This window comes from Tachypleus tridentatus, chromosome 2 (assembly GCF_004210375.1).
Source record: "Tachypleus tridentatus isolate NWPU-2018 chromosome 2, ASM421037v1, whole genome shotgun sequence".
Classification (NCBI taxonomy): Eukaryota; Metazoa; Arthropoda; class Merostomata; order Xiphosura; family Limulidae; genus Tachypleus; species Tachypleus tridentatus.
In genome coordinates, this window is record NC_134826.1 from 143377197 (window position 1) to 143403814 (window position 26618).

General features: G+C 34.7%; 1 protein-coding gene across 1 annotated transcript in view; it reads left to right on the top strand.

Moving 5' to 3' along the window:
- The window catches only part of LOC143245272 (voltage-dependent calcium channel type A subunit alpha-1-like), a 121722-nt gene that overhangs the window by 18400 nt on the left and 76704 nt on the right, over positions 1 to 26618 (top strand). The window contains exons 11-17 of the mRNA XM_076491430.1: positions 520 to 709; positions 2995 to 3101; positions 3509 to 3608; positions 4900 to 5060; positions 6909 to 7052; positions 10986 to 11187; positions 13017 to 13181. Of these exons, the coding sequence (XP_076347545.1) occupies positions 520 to 709; positions 2995 to 3101; positions 3509 to 3608; positions 4900 to 5060; positions 6909 to 7052; positions 10986 to 11187; positions 13017 to 13181 (1069 nt within the window). The remainder of the gene's footprint in view (positions 1 to 519; positions 710 to 2994; positions 3102 to 3508; positions 3609 to 4899; positions 5061 to 6908; positions 7053 to 10985; positions 11188 to 13016; positions 13182 to 26618) is intronic.

The following is a 26618-nucleotide window of genomic DNA, read 5'->3' on the forward strand; positions in this document are numbered from 1 at the left end:
CAAACATGCTCGCCCTCCCAGACGTGGGGGTGTTATAATGTGATGGTCAATCCCACTATTCGTTGGTAAAAGAGTAGCCCAAGAGTTGGCGGTGGGTGGCGATGACTAGCTGCCTTCCCTCTAGTCTTACACTGCTAAATTAGGGACGGCTAGCACAGATAGCCCTCGAGTAGCTTTGTGCGAAATTCCAAAACAAACCGTTTTAATAAAAACCTCCTCTAAACTTTCAGTCTCGGCTTGTAAAGTTGGAAACGTTTTGAAGTCATTCTCTCCGTTTAAAAAAACAATTGTGAAGTCAATGAATTTACCACTTCTCTCAAAATTGACGCCTGAAGAAAAACTTGTATTCCCGAGCACATCTTGATTATGTTTATTTGGAACTTAAAATATCGTTTGGCCTTAGCGAATGGTTGAATGAAATTTGTTGAATATGATACCTCGTGTTGGTACAGTAAGTATGTGGCTGTATAGAGTACCTTTATTTTCCCATACACTGATTTTTCTCACTCTATCCAAAAGGATCCGTCGCGCCGCTCACTATGTTGTGAACCTCCGTTACTTCGACCTGTTCATCATGATTATAATTTCACTCAGTAGTATAGCACTGGCTGCAGAAGATCCAGTCGTAGAAGATTCGGAGAAGAATAGAATTCTAAATTACTTTGATTACGCCTTCACTGGTGTATTTACGATGGAAATGGTGCTTAAGGTAAGTAATTAGGGTTAAGTTCTAAAACCTGATTTTATAAAAAAGATCCATTAATACACTAACGTTTTTGACTGTGTACATTATCTACAAAAATGTAAGGCGTTCGACTCATAATCCGAGGGTCGCGGGTTCGAATCCCGGTCGCACCAAACATGCTCGCTCTTTCAGCCGTGGGGGGCGCTATAAAATGTAACGGTCAAACCCACTATTCGTTGGTAAAAGAGTAGCTCAAGAGTTGGCGGTGGTGGGTGGTGATGACTAGCTGCCTTCCCTCTAGTCTTACACTGCTAAATTAAGGACGGCTAGCGCAGATAGCCCTCGAGTAGCTTTGCGCGAAATTAAAAAAAAAAAAAAAGTAAATCATAGACGTTGCAGGACGAATGACTCAAAGACATCCAATTGGAAGCGATACCTTGCGGAAATTCGTGCGTAATCGGTGTAAGAGTAATTTCAATTTAACTTTGATTTCTGTATTTAAAAAAAAATATTAGGCAAAAGGTGTCAACTGTAAAGTCGCATTAAATAAACAAAATTCAAACTATGACAGAACTGAACAATTAACAGAGCATTGTAGTTTCGCTTCGCGTACAGACCGATAATCGAAAGCCACTCCACAAGTGTTGGGCGGGCGTGTCACAGTGGCTAACATGTTGGTGCGTTATAAGAGTAAAGATCAAGTCCCACTATTTTGTTACACACATAAAAAAAAGACGAACCTAGGAAATGGTGGGTGCTGTTGACTAGTTGTCATCATTGTAGTTTATTAGTTTAAAGCTAGGGACGGCCGTGTAAGCTCACTTGAAGATTTTAATACAAGAAGGTTTAGCTGTTATTTACAGACTGGAGATTCCTGTCTATAATCAGACTTGTTCACTCACAGACGCGCCCTCTAGCGTAGAAACATCCTCCTTGTGCCAGATATCGATCCAATACGCGAATAGTTCAAATTCCTCATTTCCAAAGCAACATACAAGTAATAACTAATTCCGAGAGTGAAATTAAATATTTTTAGGGTTTTTTTTTTTCTTTTCAGTTCTTCGCTCTTACGCATGCGCGGTCACTTACGCATCCTACTGTATCCATTAGAATCTTTGTAAAAAGAATTATCGATTAACATTCTCGTGTTCTTTGACGTAATAGTAAGTGTGTTTCACGTTGAACAGAACCTACGAAAAGCCTGTTCAGTTATGTATTGTTATTATTACTTAAATATCATAGAATGAAACGGGAATGAAATACATATATATAGAAATCAGAGAAGAGATTCATAGGCTTTCCAACTGTGTAAATAAGAAAGTACAATATTGTTTCAAATAGGATAAAAATGTGTGACAGGTGAAATAACAAACCTTTTATGGAAAACCAAGAAACGGTAAAACATAAACGTGCAAGTGAAAAGTAATGAAAACCAGATGCAAACGAACTGTTGAAAAACGGAAAATGTTAAAGGAAATAACGTTATACAAAATTTCCACGTAACTGATTAAGTGGTTAAGACATTAATGGGAACGTCTCTTTCTACATTGTGCAACATATGAATCCCACAGTATAATTTGCTAGTTTTGTTTGTTTTGAATTTTTCGCAAAACTACACGAGGGTGATCTGCGTTACCCGTCCCCTAATTTAGCAGTGTGAGCCTAGAGGGAAAGCAGGTAGTCATCACCACACACCTCCAACTCTTTGGGCTACTATTTGACCAAGGAATAGTCGGATTTACCTTAATATTATAACGCCCCCCACGATTGAAAGAGTATGTGTTTGGTGTGACGGAGATTCGAACTCGTGAATCTCGGATTACGATTCGAGCCCCCAAACCACCTGACCGTGCTGAGGCCCAACAGTATGAAAACAGTTTAGTAATCTCACGGTGAATGGTAATACATAAACTCAATTAAACCTGTTAGTTCCACGTTTGGACCGTGCAATTGGATATGATTGGAACAAACGCTTTTGTTCTATATGCCAATCCGGCTCCGGCAGGGCTAGGTGGATTCAGGCGTTCGACTCGTAATCTGAAGGTCGCGGGTTCGAATCCCGATCGCACCAAACATGCTCGCCCTTTCAGCCGTGGGGGCGTTATTATGTGACGGTCAATTCCACTATTCGTTGCCCAAGAGTTGGCGGTGGGTGGTGATGACTAGCTGCCTTCCCTCTAGTCTTACACTGCTAAATTAGGGACGGCTAGCGCAGATAACCCTCGAGTAGCTTTGCGCGAAATTGAAAAACAAACAAACAAATTATAAGCCTATCCTAACGTTAACCCTTTTTCTTCCTCTAATGATAGGTAGTTGACCAAGGCATCGTCTTACATCCGGGATCGTACTGTAGAGACCCATGGAACATTCTAGATGCTATTGTTGTCATCTGTGCACTTGTTGCCTTCGCATTTGCGTAAGTGCACCTCATATTGCTTGTAACATTTACAAAATCGTTTATTTGTGAAGCATTTAGATTGTAAACTAATATCATTTAGTCTTAACAAGTCGAATCACCGTTACGGCTATGAAGAATAACTCAGTTTATAAGGCTTTTTCATCATCTTGATAAAATCATCCAAGATTACCTAATCAGCCTGAAGTTGTGTCAAGTTATATGTGTGTGTGTGTATATATATGTATAGGGATAATAAAATAATATATAGTTATATATAAACACACAAATATATAATGCATGATTACAATACAGCTGTCACCTCTTTCCAAATACACAGTTATAGAGATCTACACGTATCCTAGATTTTAAGAGGAAGGCATATTTTTTATTAATATTTTATGAATTACAATTGTATACGCCTCCAGGGGGAGCAGCACAGGACAAAATCTGAGTACAATCAAGTCTATGCGGGTTCTTCGAGTTCTTAGACCACTGAAAACCATCAAACGTGTTCCCAAACTGAAGGTAAGCATTACAATATTCCAGACCAGTGGTACAAACAAGTAGATGCCCAGTTAAATGTTTGTCACTACAATATATCCTGAGATACATTTTTACTTCATGTGGTTTTTCGTCATCACGGGTCAGTTCTCTGTCACGGACTTCATCTCGTGAAAACACTTTGGCAGAACTTATGTTGAAAACTGCCTCGAATCTGGTGTTTTTATATCTAATAATAAAGTACTCGCAGTTAAGAAAACAATGTAGAACTGGGTATGTGGGAAGATTTGCTATCATTCTATAATAAAAGACGTTTTAGGTTTTACTTCCAGTGAAACATTAAAGAATGTTTTTATTCTAATTTTATATATCCTTCCACGTTTCTATTAAACACATTTTACTGTTCCTGTATTATTCGGTTTTTAGACCCTGACTTGTATTTAGCTATAATCATATCCAGCTTTTCTGTTTTTGTTTTATGAGTTACGCACATTAAAGGAGAATTTTTGATAAGGGTCTTGCTTTGATAAAAATACAATGAAGACATATCATTACATCTGATCTTTCGTTTCTAAATATTGCATTACACGTGTTCTGTGTTTACCTTTAGATTTTAAATGAATGAAACCAACACCATTTAAGCAACTAATAACAAAAACTCTAGTATAAACAAATGTCTACCTTCCAAAAACATTTAAACTGTTATTTTGTTTGTGGGATAACGACATTGAACAACAAAAAACGTTGGAATAGTTGGTGACACAAACTGTAAAATATCTTAAACTCTTTAATGTTATTCTGATAAAACTAAAGTATTGTATAGAACTAATTTTAGGTATTGTATATTCTTTGTTAATATAGACTAATTCTGATTAATTGTATATTCTTTCTTAATTTTATCGATTAATTATGATAAAACTAAGGCCTTGTATACCATTCTTTGTTAATTTTATAGACTAATTCTGATAAAACTAAGGTCTTGTATAGCATTCTTTGTTAATTTTATAGACTAATTCTGATAAAACTAAGGTCTTGTATAGCATTCTTTGTTAATTTTATAGACTAATTCTGATAAAACTAAGGTCTTGTATAACATTCTTTGTTAATTTTATAGACTAATTCTGATAAAACTAAGGCCTTGTATAACATTCTTTGTTAATTTTATAGACTAATTCTGATAAAACTAAGGTATTGTATAACATTCTTTCTTAATTTTATAGACTAATTCTGATGAAACTAAGGTCTTCTATAAAATTCTTTCATAAACTAAATGTTGTACAACTGTGTATATACAGTCGCTGTCTCTTACTTTCAGGCTGTCTTTGACTGTGTAGTCACCTCATTGAAAAACGTATTTAACATCCTTATTGTGTACATACTCTTCCAATTTATCTTTGCTGTGATAGCAGTTCAGCTTTTTAATGGCAAGTTTTTCTACTGTACGGACGAGTCCAAGCTCACGACGGAAGAATGCAAGTAGGGAAAATGTTCGACTTGTTGACGTTTAGATCTGTTTGTGAAATAGAATAAATCATATACTAAGTTTAGCTTTTACAAAACTAACCACTGATCAGTTTGCTGAAAAGAATATGTTACACGAAAATCACAACATTTCAATAATCTTTATTATAAAAACAGGAAATGGTTTGGTTTTTGTGTCCCACAACGGGCCATCTGTGTTCTGGAAACCTGGTTTATATTGTTATAAGCCGACACAACTGCGGCTGAGCCTCTATGGGAGGCAAATAGTTTGTTTGTTTGTTTTTGAATTTCGCGCAAAGCTTCACAAGGGCTATCTGCGCTAGCCATCCCTAATTTATCAGTGTAAAATTAGAAGGAAGGCAGCTAGTCATTACCACCCACCGCCAACTCTTGGGCTACTTTTTTACCAAGGAACAGTGGGATTGAACGTCACACTATAACGCCCCCACGACTGAAAGGGCAAGTATGTTTGGTGCTACGGGAATTCGAACCCGCGACCTTCAGATTACGAGTCGAACGCCTTAACCCACCTGGCCCTACCGGGCCAGTGGGGAAACATAAAATAACTGAACATGTTGCAATATATGGATAGTGGATCCCTAGCGGTAATGAAGAATTTAAAAGTAAGTTAACAGTTTGAGTGTAGACGGAAGACATCAGTTTTACAACAAGTAGTTATGTCGCGATGTTGTGTTAAATTTTACAGCGTGACTTTTGTTTTGTATCAGATGTAACCTTTCTCATCTGGATAGGAAGAAATAATGACCAAAATGTACAGTTGGTTCTTGATGTGGTGTTCTGCTATTTTGTTGGTACGAGTGAGCTGTGTTAAACCTAACTTAAGGAAGTGAGGTTTGTCACGATAATTTATACAGGTTATTTTTTTACAAGTAATCAACTGCGTGTCTTTAAGTATATATCGTAATATATTAAAAAATGTATGAAACAGAGACGTTTTATGTGGTTAATATTACAGGTTCGTGATTAGGACCCTCGATTTGTGGTCTGAGTCTGTGGAGGTATTGTAAGCTGACGGTCAATCCCACTGTTAGTTTTTAAAGGGTGTCCCAAGAGTTAGTGGTAGTTGTCTTCCATCATTTTAAAATTTGAGACGACAGACAACAGTGTGAAGTATATGTACTTCATACTGGAAACGTTCTGGAATCTACTTCATTCTGGTAAACACTTACGGCAAAGCATGTCAGGAGTTAAAACCCAGTTGCTCAGAAGTTTGGAAGACGTTAAAATATTCAGATAAAAATTCTGGTTTGTGGAAAGCAAATCATTTCACTTAACACACTTCTTGCCTTCGTAAACAACTTCACTTTTGGTTTGTTTCATAATGGTTCCAACCTAATCGCTCGGGCGTTCCACTCGCAATCTGAGGGCGCTAGTTAGAGTCCCATCACCGAATATGCCGTGGGGGCGTTATAACGTGACGGTCAATTCCATTTTTCGTTGGTAAAAGAGTATCCCAAAATTTTGCAATAGGTGATGATAACTAGATATCTTCTTTCTAGTCTGTTACCTCTAAATTAGGGATGGCCAGTGCAGATAGCCCTTGTGTTGCTTTCCACAAAATTAAAAGCAGTAAACAAACATAATGTTTGCCATGAAGTTTATTAGAGTAAAGAATATTTATTTAAATTTTTGTATATTAGAACTTATTTTCTTGTTTCCAATTATCCTTTTTCTTTTAATGTTATTACTAATAATTTTCGCGTGAACGACATATTTAATTATCTCCATCTATTGAGCAAATTATAAATTAAACATTGATTTACATAATTCTTTAAAGCCTTAAAGAAACTTGAAACATGTCGATTTTTGTGTCCTTCACAGCGGATACTTCTTTGTATTTCATGGAGATAGTGGCCCACCAGAAGTAAACAAACGGGAATGGCAAAAACAACCCTTTCATTATGATGACGTCATGTCAGCCATGTTAACCCTTTTCACTGTATCGACCGGAGAGGGTTGGCCTGCGTGAGTTTTTATTACAATAGTCAATTCTGGGAAAAGAAACATAAAAATCGGTATTGTAGTAACATTTGGTTATTCTGAAATCTAATTTCACAGCAATACAGTTAAGTTTACCCGAAGATCATTCATTAAAATATATCTTTTAATATTTGTATTAAGGAAATATTTTTATAAATACTTGTGGGAAAAGGCAAACTATTTGTTATTCCTAATAAACTTGGTAAAAGAAACTATCATCTTGTAGCTTTAAGGTCTGAAATGAAAGTGTCCTTGATATAAAGTAGTTAGTCAAATAATTATAAAGTTTCACTGAGTTTCAGTTACCTTTGATATAAAACTAATGATGTTTAAAAATAAATCATTCTTTACTTAAACAGTTTATGAAAATAGTGATGGTGAATTCATGTTTTTCAGTCTTAACTTTAAATTTCATGTTGTGGAAGGATTGAGTTACATATTATGTCAGTTTAACACCGTATTTTTATCCTTGTCGATAACACATTAAGATATCACAGACTGCACTTGTGGAAGTCAGGTTGGTGTTATCGTGTTTTTAAATATATTAAACGTTTGCTAGTTTATTTGTTTTTTGTGGTTTCGAGTACATATAAATCTTGTGTTCAAAAATTATCGAAATGTACGATTAACACTCTGATTCTGTGGGTGCCAGCATGGTTGTTTCAAAGAAAGAATACATGCTTAACCGGATGTGTACTGTATGAACTTAGGATTACTGGATACTTTGTTTATCTTCCTGTTGTTTCTTGTTACTATTCAGTGATCTTATGTTTCATTGTGTGAAATATTTCACGTCACTTAGTCGCTCAACCTTATTGGTAATGGACAGAAAAGGGTTAAGTTTTCCTTAACCTCATGTTTAGAAAATATATAGTATGTTATCTCAAGCTGTACTTCAATTGTAGTACATAAAAGGTTGTTACTACACTTTATGCTACACTTTAAAAGTAGTACAAAAACAAAGGATTGTTACTACACTTCATGCTACACTTTAAAAGTAGTACAAAAACAAAGGATTGTTACTACACTTCATGCTACACTTTAAAAGTAGTACAAAAACAAAGGGTTGTTACTACACTTTATGCTACACTTTAAAAGTAGTACAAAAACAAAGGGTTGTTACTACACTTTATGCTACACTTTAAAAGTAGTACAAAAACAAAGGGTTGTTACTAACTTCATGCTGCACTTTAAAAGTAGTACAAAAACAAAGGGTTGTTACTACACTTCATGCTACATTTTAAAAGTAGTACAAAAACAAAGGGTTGTTACTACACTTCATGCTACACTTTAAAAGTAGTACAAAAACAAAGGGTTGTTACTACACTTCATGCTGCACTTTAAAAGTAGTACAAAAACAAAGGGTTGTTACTACACTTTATGCTACACTTTAAAAGTAGTACAAAAACAAAGGGTTGTTACTACACTTTATGCTACACTTTAAAAGTAGTACAAAAACAAAGGGTTGTTACTACACTTATGCTACACTTTAAAAGTAGTACAAAAACAAAGGGTTGTTACTACACTTCATGCTACACTTTAAAAGTAGTACAAAAACAAAGGGTTGTTACTACACTTTATGCTACACTTTAAAAGTAGTACAAAAACAAAGGATTGTTACTACACTTTATGCTACACTTTAAAAGTAGTACAAAACAAAGGGTTGTTACTACACTTCATGCTACACTTTTAAAAGTATGTACACTTTAAAAGTAGTAAAAAAACAAAGGGTTGTTACTACACTTCATGCTACACTTTAAAAGTAGTACAAAAACAAAGGGTTGTTACTACACTTCATGCTACACTTTAAAAGTAGTACAAAAACAAAGGATTGTTACTACACTTTATGCTACACTTTAAAAGTAGTACAAAAACAAAGGGTTGTTACTACACTTCATGCTACACTTTAAAAGTAGTACAAAAACAAAGGATTGTTACTACACTTCATGCTACACTTTAAAAGTAGTACAAAAACAAAGGATTGTTACTACACTTCATGCTACATTTTAAAAGTAGTACAAAAACAAAGGTTGTTACTACACTTCATGCTACACTTTAAAAGTAGTACAAAAACAAAGGGTTGTCACTACACCTCATGCTACATTTTAAAAGTAATACAAAAAGAAAGGATTGTTACTACACTTCAAAAGTAGTACAAAAACAAAAGGTTGTTACTACACTTCATGCTAGACTTTAAAAGTAATACAAAAAGAAAGGATTGTTACTACACTTCAAAAGTAGTACAAAAATGCAGAAAAACTTATGAAAAGTACTAGTTACAGTTGACAAAGAAAGTGTTTTATCTCATGAATCCCTTCAGAGGATTAGCGATAACATAACGTTTTGAACGTACAGGGCTAAACTTAGGGGCTCGATTTCCCCGTACTAGACGGGGCGCAGATAGGCCATTATATAGCACTGCGCTAATATAGACATAAAATAAAAGAACGACATTATGATCTAATTCCATGGAGTTTCAGAGAATTATATATGCTAACGAAAAATTCTAGCTTGGCGTTACTGATTGTAAAACCTTCAAAGCCAACATCTGAAACAGAATCACACCCTAATTCAAGAATTAATCCACTAATCGGGGTCTACTTTTGGGGTAACAGTATCGTTGTGATCATGTGATTATTAACACTTGGGTTGATCTCTGAAAGATCCAAAGTTCTGTATAAAGATTTTTATATTTTGAAAAAACAACCTTGGTCTGTAATAACTCTATAGTCTGTTTTGTTCATTACAGCTATGAATCGTAAACACCTATATTACTAAAGGGTTTCTTATTGAGCAAGTTATTAAATCAATGATTTATGCAGAATAGGCGGTTTCTAATGTCGATTTGTAGCCTAATTTATCAGGTTCAGGGGCGTAGATCATTGGGGAGATGGAGGGTATCCATCGCCCCCTTCATTTTAGGTGGGGGATATGGTGCATACAATCATCCCCCCCCTACAGTTGGTCTGTTGAATTGTTTTATTGCATTACAAGCCTACAAATTGTGTGTTTGTTCTTGTGATTCTCGTGTTCTTACCAATTGAACTACATAATTAGGCCTAGATATGGGCTTTTTCAGTAGCCGAAATGTACATATTTAATATAGGCGTGCTTCTAAGCTTTTCGATCTAAGTTATAGTTCGTAACTACGTAAGTATCAGTCAGTAGGCCTAAGTATGCATCCAAGTATCGTGACAACAAGATTACTCTGTGACTGCATGTTTACAGTTTTCAGGTTTACGTAATCAGAGATTACCAATTTGCAAATTGAACAGTCCACATAAGTGGTTGCAAAAATCATCCCCCCCCCCATCAGGTGTAAAAAGCCTACGCCCCTGATCAGGTTTTTAGTTGTTTATTTTCATCAGGGAGAACTGGATTACTCGAAAATTTTGACTGAGAAAAATTACTGAGAAGCAAAACGTAGGATATAAAATAAGTTTAAAGTGGGTTTTAAGAGGGAATTGCTTCAGCTAATTTGTTTTAGGGTTTTAAACTTTCGTATGTTCGTGGCTGTTTGATTGTTTCAACCGTATTTCTTCACAACTGACCATCTGCGTTTTGTCCACCGCAAGTGCTTAGCCCCGGATTTTAGCGTTATAAACCCATAACCTTATCTCTACACCAAAGTGGTGGGTGGGGTGTTTCTAATGATATATTGGGTCGTTACTGGCGTTTCACATTTGTTGCATAGATACGTAATAAGATCATGTAATCTAACGTTTCTTCCCGTTGTCGGTTACCTACAAACTAAAACAGACAAAGCTTGAATGCACTGATCAAGTGAATGATTCCATAGGTGTTTTTAACAATTCAGGCGACAATAGAATAGGAAAAGATCATAGAACTATAGTCATAGACATAAATGAATATATTAATATTTTATTTAAAGATAACTATGTACATTTTGTACCTCAGGGTTTTAAAGAACTCGATGGACGCTACGTACCCCAACTACGGACCTTTACCACGTTTTCGGATTGAAATGGCTATCTTCTACGTTGTTTTCTTTATTGTGTTTCCATTCTTCTTCGTCAACATATTCGTGGCCTTGATCATCATCACCTTTCAGGAGCAAGGAGAGAAGGAGCTAGAAGAAGGAGAGTTAGATAAAAACCAGGTATTACCCACTGGGTCTATCAGATCAAACTTGTAAAAACCAGGTGTTACCCGTTGGGTCTTATGAATCATCAGATCAAACTTGTGAAAAAACTTATGAATTGATCAAACTTGTAAAACCAGGTGTTACCTGTCGGGTCTTATGAATCATCAGATCAAACTTGTAAAAACCAGGTGTTACCTGTCGGGTCTTATGAATCATCAGATCAAACTTGTAAAAACCAGGTATTACCTGTCGGGTCTTATGAATCATCAGATCAAACTTGTAAAAACCAGGTGTTACCTGTCGGGTCTTATGAATCATCAGATCAAACTTGTAAAAACCAGGTGTTACCCGTCGGGTCTTATGAATCATCAGATCAAACTTGTAAAAACCAGGTGTTACCTGTCGGGTCTTATGAATCATCAGATCAAACTTGTAAAAACCAGGTGTTACCTGTCGGGTCTTATGAATCATCAGATCAAACTTGTAAAAACCAGGTGTTACCTGTCGGGTCTTATGAATCATCAGATCAAACTTGTAAAAGAACGAATACTGAAGAATGTGATGAAGAAACGCTAATAGAAGCACAGTTGTAAATACTATCAGACTGAATACGAGTATTAAGTTTGTACATACTCGTTCTATGTGTCGTTATTTATGTAGGAAGAAATCTGAGACTCGGGTTTCTAGTTTTAAAACAAACAAAACGTTTATCCCAGGAAAAAGTAACTTCTCTTTACATTGACGTGATATTCGAAACCTATTTCTAAGCTAGTGAAATGTTTTCTCTTGATATATTTTCTGTACAGAGTGTTCTTGATTTAGACATATCTACGCATGCGCTGTTGTTACTTAATTCACCCTAATCTGTAACATGTAGCTACATTACACCGAAGTTTGTTGAATGTATTCTTTCTTTCGCCTTAAAACTAACAGAATATATTTTGTTGTTTAGGCCCAAGTTTTAATAAAAATCCTTACATCTTCGTAATTATTTTGTTTGAATATAAGTAGGGAGAAAATGTTTATTGAACCCTTAGAATAAGGATTGTAACGCAAATACTTGTAGTTAAATGATTTGTGACGAAGTTAAACGTTATAACTGAACAGCGCCTATGACGTAGGTGGCATTGTTGAAATAAATTATTCACCGTAACCGTAATCTTGGAACAAAGCTTTGATGTAGGTATTATTATGCAAATAGTCCAGCATAGCCAGGTGGTTAAGGCTCTCCACTCATAATCTCAGGGTCGCGGGTTCGAATCCTCATCACACCAAACATGCTCGCTCTTTCAGTCGTAGGAACATTACAATGTGATGGTCAATTCCACTACTCGTTGGTAAAAAAGTAGCCAAAGAATTGGCGGTTGGTGGTGGTGAACTACACTGCTAAATTAGGAACGGATAGCGCAAGTAGTCTGTTTGTTTGTTTTGAATTTCGCACAAAGCTACTCGAGGGCTATCTGCGCTATCCGTTCCTAATTTAGCAGTGTAAGACTAGAGGGAAGGCAGCTAGTCATCACCATCCATCGCCAACTCTTGGGCTAACTCTTTCACCAACGAATAGTGGGATTGACCGTCACATTATAACGCCCCACGGCTGAAAGGGCGAGCATGTTTGGTGCGACGGGATTCGAACCCGCGACCCTCAGATTACGAGTCGCACGCCATAACACACTTGGTCATGCCGGGCCGCGCAACTAGTCCATATTCATTTGATTGAATGACTTTGCATCAACATTTATCATATATTTTTATCAATCAAAACAAACAAAACAAACAGACTGAATTTAATGAACAAAAAGAAATACAGCTGTTCTAACTGCTTTCTGTTATACTTATTTCAGAAATCCTGTATTGACTTTGCACTACAAGCGAAACCATTGCAAAGGTATATGCCTAAAAACAAAGATGGCGCCAAGTACAAAATCTGGTCTGTCGTCGTTTCTACTGCGTTCGAATATCTAATAATGATGCTAATTGTACTCAACACTATACTGCTGATGATGAAGGTAAGCCTGTTTAGGTTCGACTGTGCTATTGTGTATCTATACATCTAGCAATTGTTTATTCTGTTGTGCTTAGTTTTGAAATATAAACGAGCAAATTTTACTTCTCTGTTCGTTTTTTTATATAATATATATTGTGTTATTATTTCGCCCCATTTATACAGTTATTCGTATAAATATTACTGGCCAAGTTTTATATGTCAGCATTTCGAATTTACAATGGGCATGTCTCTTAAAGGGCACTTCATATAGTCGTATGACATGTATCTTTGTAACATGGTTAATGATAAATCAGGTGATTTAAAGTTTTGTGCTTAACTAATTTGTAGTATGTTTTACAAAACATTAGATGTATTAATTTAAGTTGACGAGGTGAAATATTCGTGTAATAGCCTTCACGCGCGGATGTATATTCTGGTAACAGATTAAAACTTAAACATTATACGTAAGAGTTAAGCCTAATGTGTTCGAACAGAAACAGAAATCAGGTTTTTAAAAACAGCAAACTCTTTAGTTTCAAAACGTCTGTCGTAAACACAGTTTTTTTAGCTGCAAACATTTCGCAGCTTCTTTCACTTGTTAGTAATTCAACCAACTGCAACATCTGTTACTTTTTGGAAGTAAGTGAATGTGCCCTTTATTAGGTACATGTTCTTGTTTTGCATTTTTATTTCTAAAGATGGCGCTTTATCTAAAAAATAAATTATGCATTATTTGAAGTAACTATCTTTTATGATTTTCTCTATTGAAACAAGTTGTTCTTTATTCTATAGAAGCTTATGAAATGTTCCATCCTATTTAAAACTTAACTGTGCTGTAACAATAGACGTAACTTGCTAGTTTAAATTTTTAAATCGGCAGGTTTCTAAAATAAATATATTTTAATGTTTGCAATATTTTGTTTGAATTAAATAAAAATATTCCTGATGTTTCAAATTTTTTAAATAAATATATATATATATATTTTTTCTTTATTCAATTTATAATGTCTTTTTTTATCAGATCTAACATTGGAACTTGTGTTAACCCTAGCAGTGAGGAAACAATATGAAGGACAATATTATGACAAAACTCATTATTGTTTTCATTGTTACCAAACCTCTTGTCTACTGCGTAGTTTAGTGTCGCTAAAGCTTGGCTTAACAGTAGATTGTAGTGAAGTTATTCTTATGATAGATGTAAGGCATGCATTTTGTTTGGTACGTCTTACCTCTCTATTGGTTGCTTTGACCCAGAAAATACAGTTGAATATGTTTGGTTATGTATAGAGCTCGTAAGTTGGTTTGTCAGTTGTTAAGTGAATACGAAATGTACTGATGCACGAATCACTTGGTTTTGGTTTTTAAATGCACCGTGTTTGTACTGTAATATAAGTTCTTTTGTTACTTCACCGTCAGCGTAGCAATAGAAATACGCTACTCTAATAAACGATTAAAAATGAATATAGTGTTAAGCTGTGTGTTTACAAATTAAAATTAATTAGCTAATTATAATTTATAGTCGCCGAGTTAGTAACAGTCTGTATAATAAATCAAATTTCGGCCGATTTTGGAAAGAATACCAAATAATTGTTTGTTTATTTTTGAATTTCGCGCAAAGCTACACGAGGACTATTTGCGCTAGCCGTCCCTAATTTAGCAGTTTAAGACTATAGTCATCACCACCCACCGCCAACTCTTGGGCTACTTTTTTACCAACGAATAGTGGTATTGACAGTCACATTATAACGCCCCCACGGTTGAAAGGGCAAACATGACTGGTGTGACGGGGACTCGAATCCGCGACTCTCAGATTACGACTCGAACGCTTTAACCCACCGGGCCAATACCAAATGAAGGGTAAAAATATTTTTCCCTTTAATTAATACATTCATTGCGTCTGATATGATGTATTAATGTGCAATAGTAGTAAAGTAATTTTTATAATATGTATTTACACAGTTTTTGTAGGCAGTTTAATACATTAATGAAAATAATTTTTATCTGCATACAGACTTTTAACGTTTTTGACAAATCCAATCACAAGAAAGACACGATGTTTTTTGTTTTTTTCAAAACTAAATTAAATCTCTCAGATACTATTGGCTGAGAACTAAAACACTTTGAGTCTGTTACCCAAATCCCTGTTTTAATAAACGTTCTGATGAAAAACGTAACTTCATTAATCCAAAATATAATCTTAGGATACGTCATTCCGGTGGTTAAAAAAACAAGAAATTACGGTAAAAAGGTATTTAACCAATTGCATCAGTTTGTGGCACGAATGTGGGAGACTTGCAAAACATCTGTTGTCAAATTATAATTCTTTTTTAAGAACTTATTTCTTTTAATGGATAATTTCTAGTGTAATAAAAAGGAATTGTAATCGGAGACGCCGAAATCTGTAGGTACACTTATCTTAGGCCTAACATTACTTAATTACGGTCGGTATTTAATAAGAAGATAGATCAACATTGTAAATCATATGTACAGGTTTTTTGCTTTAGTTCAGTCACTGCCAAATTTTACTGTATTTGTTATCAAGGAATAAACTATTGTTCTACGACCTAATGTTAGACCCTTCTAGAAATTTAATAAGCTTTTAATATGTTGTCCAACAAAATGTCTACTAAAGTATTTTTACATCCGTCTCATGTTCAAAATGTACGTTGAAATTAAGTGCGTTTGTTTGCGCATATCGATCGTAAAGAGAGGTTAGACAAAAATAAGTATTATTGTAATTGATTTAGAGATGTAAACATTAGAAAGTTGGTAAAAGAGTCGCCCAAGAGATGGTGATGACTAGCTCCTACCTTCTAGTCTTACGCTACTAAATTAGGGTCGGGCTAGCGCAGATTGCCCTTGTGTAGCTTTGCGCGAAATTCCAAAACAAACCTAATCAAACATTAGAAAGTTGAAAAAAAATAATAAAAGCCTAATTAGTTTCTATATATTACGTTATTGGGAAACGGTAAAATCCCCAGCTGTTTCAGTATTTTGTGTTATCGGACAAATAGTGAAACCGTTAGCGTTTTCGATACTTTGCATTAATGGGCAACAGTGCAGTCCTTATCGGTTTTAGTATTTCGTGTGGCTATGTACAGACCAGGAATAACCCAGAAACGTTATTACGTTTTCACTGTGTATTTCGCATTGTTACACATCAGGAGCCCACCGATAGGACAGCGGTAAGTCTTTGGATTTACAACTCTAAAACCAAAGACTCGATTCTGCTCGGTGTAAACCGCAGATACCCCGACATGGCTTTGTTATAACAATAAAAAAACATATTAGGAATAAAGAATAACCCAGTAATAACTAACTTGTGGCTAATATCTAGAAGGTCACCCAGGGTTAAACTTGCTCAGGACTTAGAAGTTAATGATTAGAAATAACCGACGTAAGTTTTCTCTGGTTAAGCAGAACATAACCTCACAATGTAAACAATACCGCTGCTACCTCTGACGGTGAAAATGATTCGTATTATTGAGGCAGATCAAATCAGCATGGTGTCTGGAATGTTGCGTGCATGTCAGTCGTCGACGTGTAAGGTGTTGCATGGTTTGAAGTTCAGAATTGGGTTTTTAAAGTCACGTGATCCACTTTTTTGTTTTCAAACTCTTCGTGGTACGTTATGTTTGTTTTTCACTTCTTTATAATTAATAGTTATTGGTTTGTTTGTTTGTTTTTATCTGTTTTTCGCTTGTTTGGTTAATTGGTTAAAAACAATAAGTTATATTCCCATGTTTGTCTTTCCCTCAGCACACCTTTCTCTTTAACACCGTTAAAAATGGTACACCAGCTTCTGAAAACAATTATTCTAATTTAACCACAAATAAATGTGTATCTTGATAACGCTTTTGTAGGATATCCCAAGGTAACGTGTTTAAACATCAGTGCATGTAAAAACACTGTATATATATACAGTGAAGGTAAGCCTTTCAGCGTTCAGTAATACGAGTCGAATGAGACCCCCACATATTTAGTCTCTTACAATAACAGAATATTGTACTCTCCACGCTTAATACGTAACTTCGTATCAGTTTTAATAAAATGTATAGCACTTTGTTGCACACTGTAATTAAGTGTAACATACACCACAGCATATACTGTAATAAATGATAACACACAAACCAAAATATTTTCAGTCGGTGCTTATAACACAAATCCCAATATACACTTTAATTAATTATAACACACACATAATAAAAATAACACAAACATGACAATCAACACACAACACAGTACACACTGATAAACACCTACGCAATATAATATAAACTGTAATAAAAATAACACAAACATGATAATGTACGTTTGAATTAACTGTGACATGCGACAAAATTATGTATTAATTAATTAAAACACCCACACCACAAAGTACACGGTAATAAATTATAATGCATATTACAATACCCATTGTAACGTGTACTGTAATAAACTATAACGCACACTACAATGTAGCTGCAAGAAAGTATATCACACACACATCATAAAATACACTGTAATAAACTATAACACTGCAACTGATACTGCAACAAACTGTAACACGAACATCACAATTAATAAATATTACACACACCGCAATGTACACCATAATTAACTATAACACACACCGCAATGTGCATTGTAATTAAATATAATTCATCCCACAACATACACTATAATTAATTATAACACATACAGCAATGTATACTGTAATTAACTGTAACACATGCCACAATGTATATTATAATTAATTATAACACACCACGGTGTATGTTGTAATTCACTATAGCATTCAATACAATGTACACCGTAACTAAGTGTACCATTCAGTACAACGTACACCGTAACTAAGTGTACCATTCAATACAAAGTACATCGTAACTAAGTGTACCATTCAGTACAACGTACACCGTAACTAAGTGTACCATTCAGTACAACGTACACTGTAACTAAGTGTACCATTCATTACAACGTACACCGTAACTAAGTGTACCATTCAGTACAACGTACACCGTAACTAAGTGTACCATTCAGTACAACGTACACCGTAACTAAGTGTACCATTCATTACAACGTACACCGTAACTAAGTGTACCATTCAGTACAACGTACACCGTAACTAAGTGTACCATTCAGTACAACGTACACCGTAACTAAGTGTACCATTCAGTACAACGTACACCGTAACTAAATGTACCATTCAGTACAATGTACACCATAATTAACTGTAACACACACCGCAATATTCACTTTAATATATACCTCAGTGTTCACCATAATTGTAATACACACTTGAATTTATTATAATGCACACCACAAGACACACTTTAATGACCTATACAACACATTTCAGTGAACTGTAATAAACGATATCAGCTATCGTATTTTTTCAGAATAGACTTAACACCAATGTGTAATTAGCTATAATGTGCACATTAATTAATTATTTTACTATAATTACAAGTTTTACTGAAATTGATTCTGATTTCATGTTTACTTTGCCATTACAATTCAGTTAATTATTTTTACAGTCATCATAAACTATTGAACTCATTGAACAGGCTGTAAAATACATCCAAGGCACATCCATCAGGTATATAATACATTTTAGTGTTCACTATACCGTTCACTGAAATGCATTATTATAACCTACCTGTACAGGGATCTGTACATTTCGTAGTTGGAGTAATCCTAAAGTAACAAAGGCGTGTCTGCTTCATAAACTTTGTAAGCATTTTCATTCATGTTAAATGTAACACGTTAGAACATGCAATAGAAATTAGCCTCCTTTGAAATACACACGTTGAAGTTAATTGTAGTCATTAGTTATAAATATACCGTTTGTAAACAACATACACTATGGATACTGCAAAGCGTAGTGTAAACTGTGATAAAGATACATAAGATAACACATACCATAGAATGTATTACTAAAATATGTAATAACTATTTAATTTTAATATGGCATCTACACTAGTGGTTATATAAACAAACAGTAGGATTTATAGTGATTAGTTATATAAATACATCATAAGATTGGATATATAATGGGTAACTGTATAAGTACATTTTAAGATGTATTCATAAGATTAGCTACACAAGTAGATCATATAGCGTAATGTTTGCTAACTATGGGTTACGCCCAGTATTTGGGACGAGCCACAGAACAGGGCACAGTAAAACATAACTTTTATTTTAAAATGGCTCTTTCAATGACTAAATTTCTGGGCCCATAAACTCAGATTTCCGGTTTCGATACCCGTGGTGAAAAGAGGAAAGTGGCTCGCAGTTTAGGTTTGATAGCAACAACATATAAACATCTTCATCCACTAGAGGTCGCTTCAAAAATTACTAGTCAGTTCTAACACGATACTTCATGATTATAGGGTTCATAATAGCATCTTCTGTAATCTATTACATGTATACCCAATAATATTTATTTTAGTCTACCATGTAAATACATTATCACATCATGTATGTTTATTTACAAAGACAGTTAATCACACTTTGTAGAAACGGTTTGTTGGTGCTGATGTAGACCATCATCATCTTCACGGGCGGCATGTTTAGTCAACTCGAATTATCTCTCGGCCATTCAAAGGCACGATATACTTAGGAACGAACGAAGAAATATCAGAGTTTAAACGGTATATAGAAATATCAAAATTCTAACTCCAAACCAGTGGCAGCACGGAGATATAAAGTCACAGTCTGTGGGGTGCAAAAGGATTTTTATGGACCTGCCTCTCTTTTATCTTACTCAAAATTGTGACGTAATTAAGCTACAAACGAGGTTTCACGTCAGAGACAAGCTTTAACTCTGTACTGTAATGTATTACTGATCAATCATTAAGCTGCAATATAAACCACAGTCGAGTTTTAAAATACACTTAATGTACAGTAAGTTGTAAATGAAGATTTCAACGTACTTCGTGGATATGGAACAACTAACACAGAATGTGTAGGGTAACGTACTTCGTGGATATGGAACAACTAACACAGAATGTGTAGGGTAACGTACTTCGTGGATATGGAACAACTAACACAGAATGTGTAGGGTAACGTTCTTCATGGATATGGAACAACTAACACAGAATGTGTAGGGTAACGTACTTCGTGGATATGGAACAACTAACACGGAATGTGTGGGGTAACGTACTTCGTGGATATGGAACAACTAACACAGAATGTGTAGGGTAACGTTCTTCGTGGATATGGAACAACTAACACAAAATGTGTAGGGTAACGTACTTCGTGGATATGGAACAACTAACACAGAATGTGTAGGGTAACGTACTTCGTGGATATGGAACAACTAACACAGAATGTGTAGGGTAACGTACTTCGTGGATATGGAACAACTAACACAGAATGTGTAGGGTAACGTACTTCGTGGATATGGAACAACTAACACAGAATGTGTAGGGTAACGTACTTCGTGGATATGGAACAACTAACACAAAATATGTAGGGTAACGTACTTCGTGGATATGGAACAACTAACACAAAATATGTAGGGTAACGTACTTCGTGGATATGGAACAACTAACACAATATGTGTGAGGTTCCGAATGAACAACGGAAAAAACATGTAAACCGTTTCTCGGTATATTTGAGTGATGACGGAACTCTTACAAATCTGTAAATGTACAATGGGAAATTTAATGTCGGACAACGGTGTGTAATAACGGCTATAAGTTGGATAATAAGTGGTAAAGAAAGTAATTGGAAGTGCAGCACGTGACTTATTGGAAGTGCAGCACGTGACTTAGGACATCGTTCGTATAATGTGTGATGATAAAAAAAAAACGTACAAATACGCCATTGTAACTATTAGTAACAAATAATATCTACTGTTGACAGGTATATAAACGACCTATAATATCTACTGTTCAATATTTAAACAATCCATAATATCTACTGCTAAATATATACATCACAGTATCTACTATTAACAAAGACCTAAATTCATCACAGTATCTACTATTAACAAAGACCTAAATTCATCACACTATCTACTGTTAAGAAAGACAAATACATCACAGTATCTACTGTTAACAAAGATGTATATACATCACAATATCTACTATTAGCAAATATAGACATTCGTTATAGTATTTACTCTTAACAAATATATACATACTTTTAGTATCTACTGTTAACAAATATGAAAACACATTACAGTATCTACTGTTAAGAAATATGAAAATACATCACAATATCTACTGTTAACAAAGATATAAATACATTATAGTATCTACTATTAACAAATATATACACTGCTGGCCAAAATCTGGCCAATGAACATAAAGAAAAAAAAATGCATTTTACGTTGTTAGATTCAACTACTTATTTGAGTAGAGCTTCGAAAGATGAAAATAAGAAAAGGGAAAATAAAAATAAAAACTTTTTTTCGCATTTAACTGAGAAAACGTGAACACTATGAAATTAGGCTAAATACTAGCTGGTCAAAAGTTTAAGAGCATACTGAAACAAGGCGTTAATCGTTAAACACGTAACGAGATTTAGTCATTTGTGTTCAAGCATTAACGTTGTCAACATCTCCCACTGACATCTCCTATGTTACATTAGGTCAAAAACATGACAAAGACTAAAAAGTTGACAGAGTTTGAACGTTGGCAGAATTGTTGAGCTGTAAAAACAAGGTCTCTCTCAACGTGTCATCGCTGGTGAGATTGGGTGTAGTAAAACTGCTGTTGTAAATTTATTAAAAGAACCTGAGGGATACGGAACGAGAATTTTAAGTGGTCGCCTCATAAAAATTTCGCCGGCGCTGAGCAGGAGGATTCGACGGGTTGTCCAACAAGACACCAGCCGATCGTCGAACCAGATTAAGACTCTTTCGGACGCAGAATGCAGCTCAAGGACAGTAAAACAGCATCTACGAGAGAAAGGCTTTAACCGTAAACGTCTTCAAAGGGCACGCTTCCTTCCACACCACGAAACAACTCGGTTAAACTTTGGTGAGAAGCACCAAACATGGGACGTAGAAAAGTGGACGAAGGTTTTGTTCTCTGATGAGAAAATTTAACCTGGATGGTCCAGATGGCTTCCAACGTTACTGGCACGATAAGGATATCCCACCGGAGACATTTTCCACACGACACAGTGGAGGAAGCTCCATCATGATCTGGGGTGCTTTTTCCTTCCATGGAGTAATGGAGCTTCAGGTTATACAGGGGCGTGAAACAGCAGCTGGCTACATTGGCATATTGGAGAGAGCGTCCTTATTGACTGAAGGCCCTCGCTTGTGTGGAAATGACTGGATCTTTCAAAAGGACAATGCTGCAATCCACAATGCCCGTAGGACAAAAGACTTTTTCATGGCGTAATTCTTTTGAACCATCCAACATGTTCGCCCGAACTGAACCTCATTGAAAATGTTTGGGGGTGGATGGAAAGGGAAGTCTATAGAAATGGACGTCAATTCCAAACAGTGCATGATCTTCGTGAAGCAATCTTCACCACTTGGAATAACATTCCAGCCAGCCTTCTGCAAGTGCTTATATCACCATGACAAAGCGAATGTTTGCAGTTATTCGCAACGACGACCGTGCAACTCACTACTGAGACCTCTTCCTACCCTGTTTAGGACTTCTTTTTTATATGGTCTTAAACTTTTGACCAGCTAGTATTTAGACTAATTTCATAGTGTTCACATTTTTTTCTATTAAATGCTAAAAAAGCTGTTTTTTATTTTCCCTTTTTTATTTTTATTTTTCGAAACTCAACTCACAAAAGTGGTTGAGTCTAACAACGCAAAATACATATTTTTACTTTATGTTCATTGGCCTTAAGATTTTGGCCAGCAATGTACATACATTGTAGTATCTACTGTTAACAAATATAAAAATACATTATAGTATCTATTGTTAAAGATATATATAAATTATAGTATCTACTGTTAATGAAGATATAAATGTGTCACAGTTTACTGTGAGAAGCTAATTTTCATAGATTTTAGGAATTGTTGTAATCAAATATACATAGATAAATCATAGATTCCACTCTGCTTAACTATAAAATTAAAGCATAGCTTGTAATGTGATCACTGATGTGTGATATAAATGAATTATATCTTGTGTTATTTCCAATGTAAATACACCACAGTACCTATTGTTATGAATTATATAAATACACCACAGTACCTATTGTTATGAATTATATAAATACACCACAGTACCTCTTGTTATGAATTATATAAATACACCACAGTACCTATTGTTATGAATTATATAAATACACCACAGTACCTATTGTTATGAATTATATAAATACACCACAGTACCTATTGTTATGAATTATATAAATACACCACAGTACCTCTTGTTATGAATTATATAAATACACCACAGTACCTATTGTTATGAATTATATAAATACACCACAGTACCTATTGTTATGAATTATATAAATACACCACAGTACCTATTGTTATGAATTATATAAATACACCACAGTACCTACCGTCATCAGTTATATAAATAAACATCATTCTCTACAGTTATCAAATATATAAATACACATCAGTGTCTACACTTATCAATTATAGTAACAAATCAGTGTTTATTATCGGTTACATAAATACACATCATACAGTTTTATATTTATTATAAACACTGAAATCCATTCTATATAAATTGTTATTTTACCGGTATCACGTAGTAAATATGTATATACCCCAACAGTTTTCGTAGCTATCATCTTGTTCACTTTCACGGTAACAATATCAATTTCGCCACAATTTATTATGTAATATTATTAAGATAGTATTGTTCACACCGTATCAGCTCTATTATCAAAGATAGTATTGTTCACACCGTATAAGCTGTAATATTATTAAGATAGTATTGTTCACACCGTATAAGCTGTAATATTATTAAGATAGTATTGTTCACACCGTATCAGCTATAATATTATTAAGATAGTATTGTTCACACCGTATCAGCTCTATTATCAAAGATAGTATTGTTCACACCGTATTAGCTCTTGATTTGTGTGAAGAGTTCTGACATATCTCTTGTAAGTGTTGAATAACACGTAAACACAACAGATAACTCTAAATTTGAGGATAAGTAAACATTTACGTGAATAATTGTTTATTTTATTCAAAATACGAGACAATAAAAATCCTGAATTATTTAAAAGCCTTTAAAGTTTTGTTGATTATTTAAATAAATATTATTTGAACCACCTATCCTTAAAATAAATATCTACACCTTCTCTTATCCACATGTTTCAAAGCTCTAGCTGTATGCTATGTAGATATCAAAGAGAAATCTCCTACAAAGGTTTGACTCTTTCTCTTCTTGTTTGCTGTCCACTTTATGTCCAGTTTCACAATCAAAATGACCTCTTCAAGAAAACTCTGCACTACACGAATGCGGCCTTCACTGCACTCTTTACCCTTGAGTGTGTCCTGAAGCTGGCTGCATTTGGAGTCAGGGTAAGGATAGGGGTTAGTCAAGTTAGCTAACACTTATTTGAATGGCGCCCTCTTACGACTAGATGCACGGAAATTGATAATTATATATATATATATATATATACATATATATTAAGATACGTTGGCAGTGTTTCCAAGATAACTAGATATATTGTTGCTTTCCTTTGTGTGTGTAATAATTATTTCATGAAGTCGAATCCTTTATTTCAAAAGAAAGCTTTATCTTGGAGACAAAGCCTGTGTGCGAGAGAAACAAGTAACCTCACTCAAAATTTTGCTTTTGTAGGGACGTTTTTTGTAAAAACAAAATGGAGGTGGTAAATGTATCGCACAGGTGTACGTAATTCAGAATTTTACTAATAATTTACAATTTCGACACTCTAAGTGACCTTGCTGATGTAAGGCCAAGTGAAACAGTTTTATTAAGAAGTTTAATATTCTTAATAAAAACTTATTTCACACCGAAAATACTGAGTTTTGATATTTAACGCGACTCTTCGGAAAGAAAACATTAATCGATTTACGTTTGAGGTTTTGAAGATTATAAAATCAGAATCCGGGCGCCATTCAAATGACTATTTCATTCTTGGCCATCCCGTAGCTTAAGAACAGCTGTTTATTATTTCGAGGACTGAAGTGGCTGGTTTCATTTTTTTTCATTTTTTTTTTCTCTCGTAAAGTATGAGATAAGTAGCAAAGGGTTTGTCTCGTTCGTTAAGTGACATCTATAGTGTTTTGATTCATATTTTGTGGCTGATAATGGTGCAAGTCTTGCTGCATGTGAATTGCTTCCATTGAAACTGAATGTAGACCAGTTTATGTTTGTGTTGCCGAATCGTCTACTTGAACAGAGCATTCTGAGTTCGACCTAGAAACACGATACTGCTGGATTTTTGTCCCGGTCTTGTTAAAGCTCTTTCTCTGCTATGTTTATGTGCTGTGACACATGGATGCTCCATTTGCACTATCAGAAATAGGCCTAACAGTCGTCTGGGTTAAAAGCTAAGAAAGTCCGAGATGCCCGACTACTGATCTGGTCAAGTCAAATGTAAAAGCTGATAACCAGACTATTCGAACGCACGTATTTTATTATTTCTTATAGAAAGATAAAACACAAATTATAAATACATCTTATTAGTGTATTTAATAATCAGCTGGGTCAAGGTTTTCCATGGCTTTTCCTAAACATTTAAGTTTGCATGATTTCACTTAATTAAATCTCCAAAAGCTAATGTCTCAAAATTAATAACACTAGTTAATTGCATGCTTATATATATATATATATATAATATCTTAGATCTGACATCTAAACCGCATGTTTTTGCCATAAGAACTTATGCTTTATACTTGCAAGAAATCTTCATGAAAAAATTTACACAAAACTAAAAAAAAATCCAATTTTCTGTAATTATCGCAGTGATTTTTTTTTTTTACACAGATAGCAATTATCATAACAATCATAGCTTGTGAGGCTCGAAGTCTTTAACAGTAACAGTGTTCACTGGTTGAAATCTAAAGGATTTAGTAACGTCTAATTACGATTAGTATTTGTGTTTTGAGAGGTCATTTGCATATTAAAGCTAAGTTGTTCCCTTTACACGTCAGTGTTTATTAATTAATTATTTTTATGGAAAGAAAAAAACCAAAAACATTAGAGGTTAAAATATGAAATGAAAACGTCTTCAATCGTGATATAAACGATTCATGTTTTGGTGTCTCTCCAAAAACATTACCAAATAATGTTTCTAAATTTTTCTCAGTTACTAAGGGTAGATTGAAATGTAAAACATATTTATGTCGGTATGTTTCTCCGCTAGTTGTTTTTTTCCAAATTAAATGACATTGTGACATCTTTATAATCACTGGAATTCATTGTTTGGTACCTTTTATTAAGGTATTCAGTAACCCTAAAACCCATTGAAATATCTGGTTCTGGTTTGTATTCCTACCATCCTGTTTTCTTTATGTTTCGGTTTCTCTTCTCTCCTGCTTCTCACTCCGTGCCGG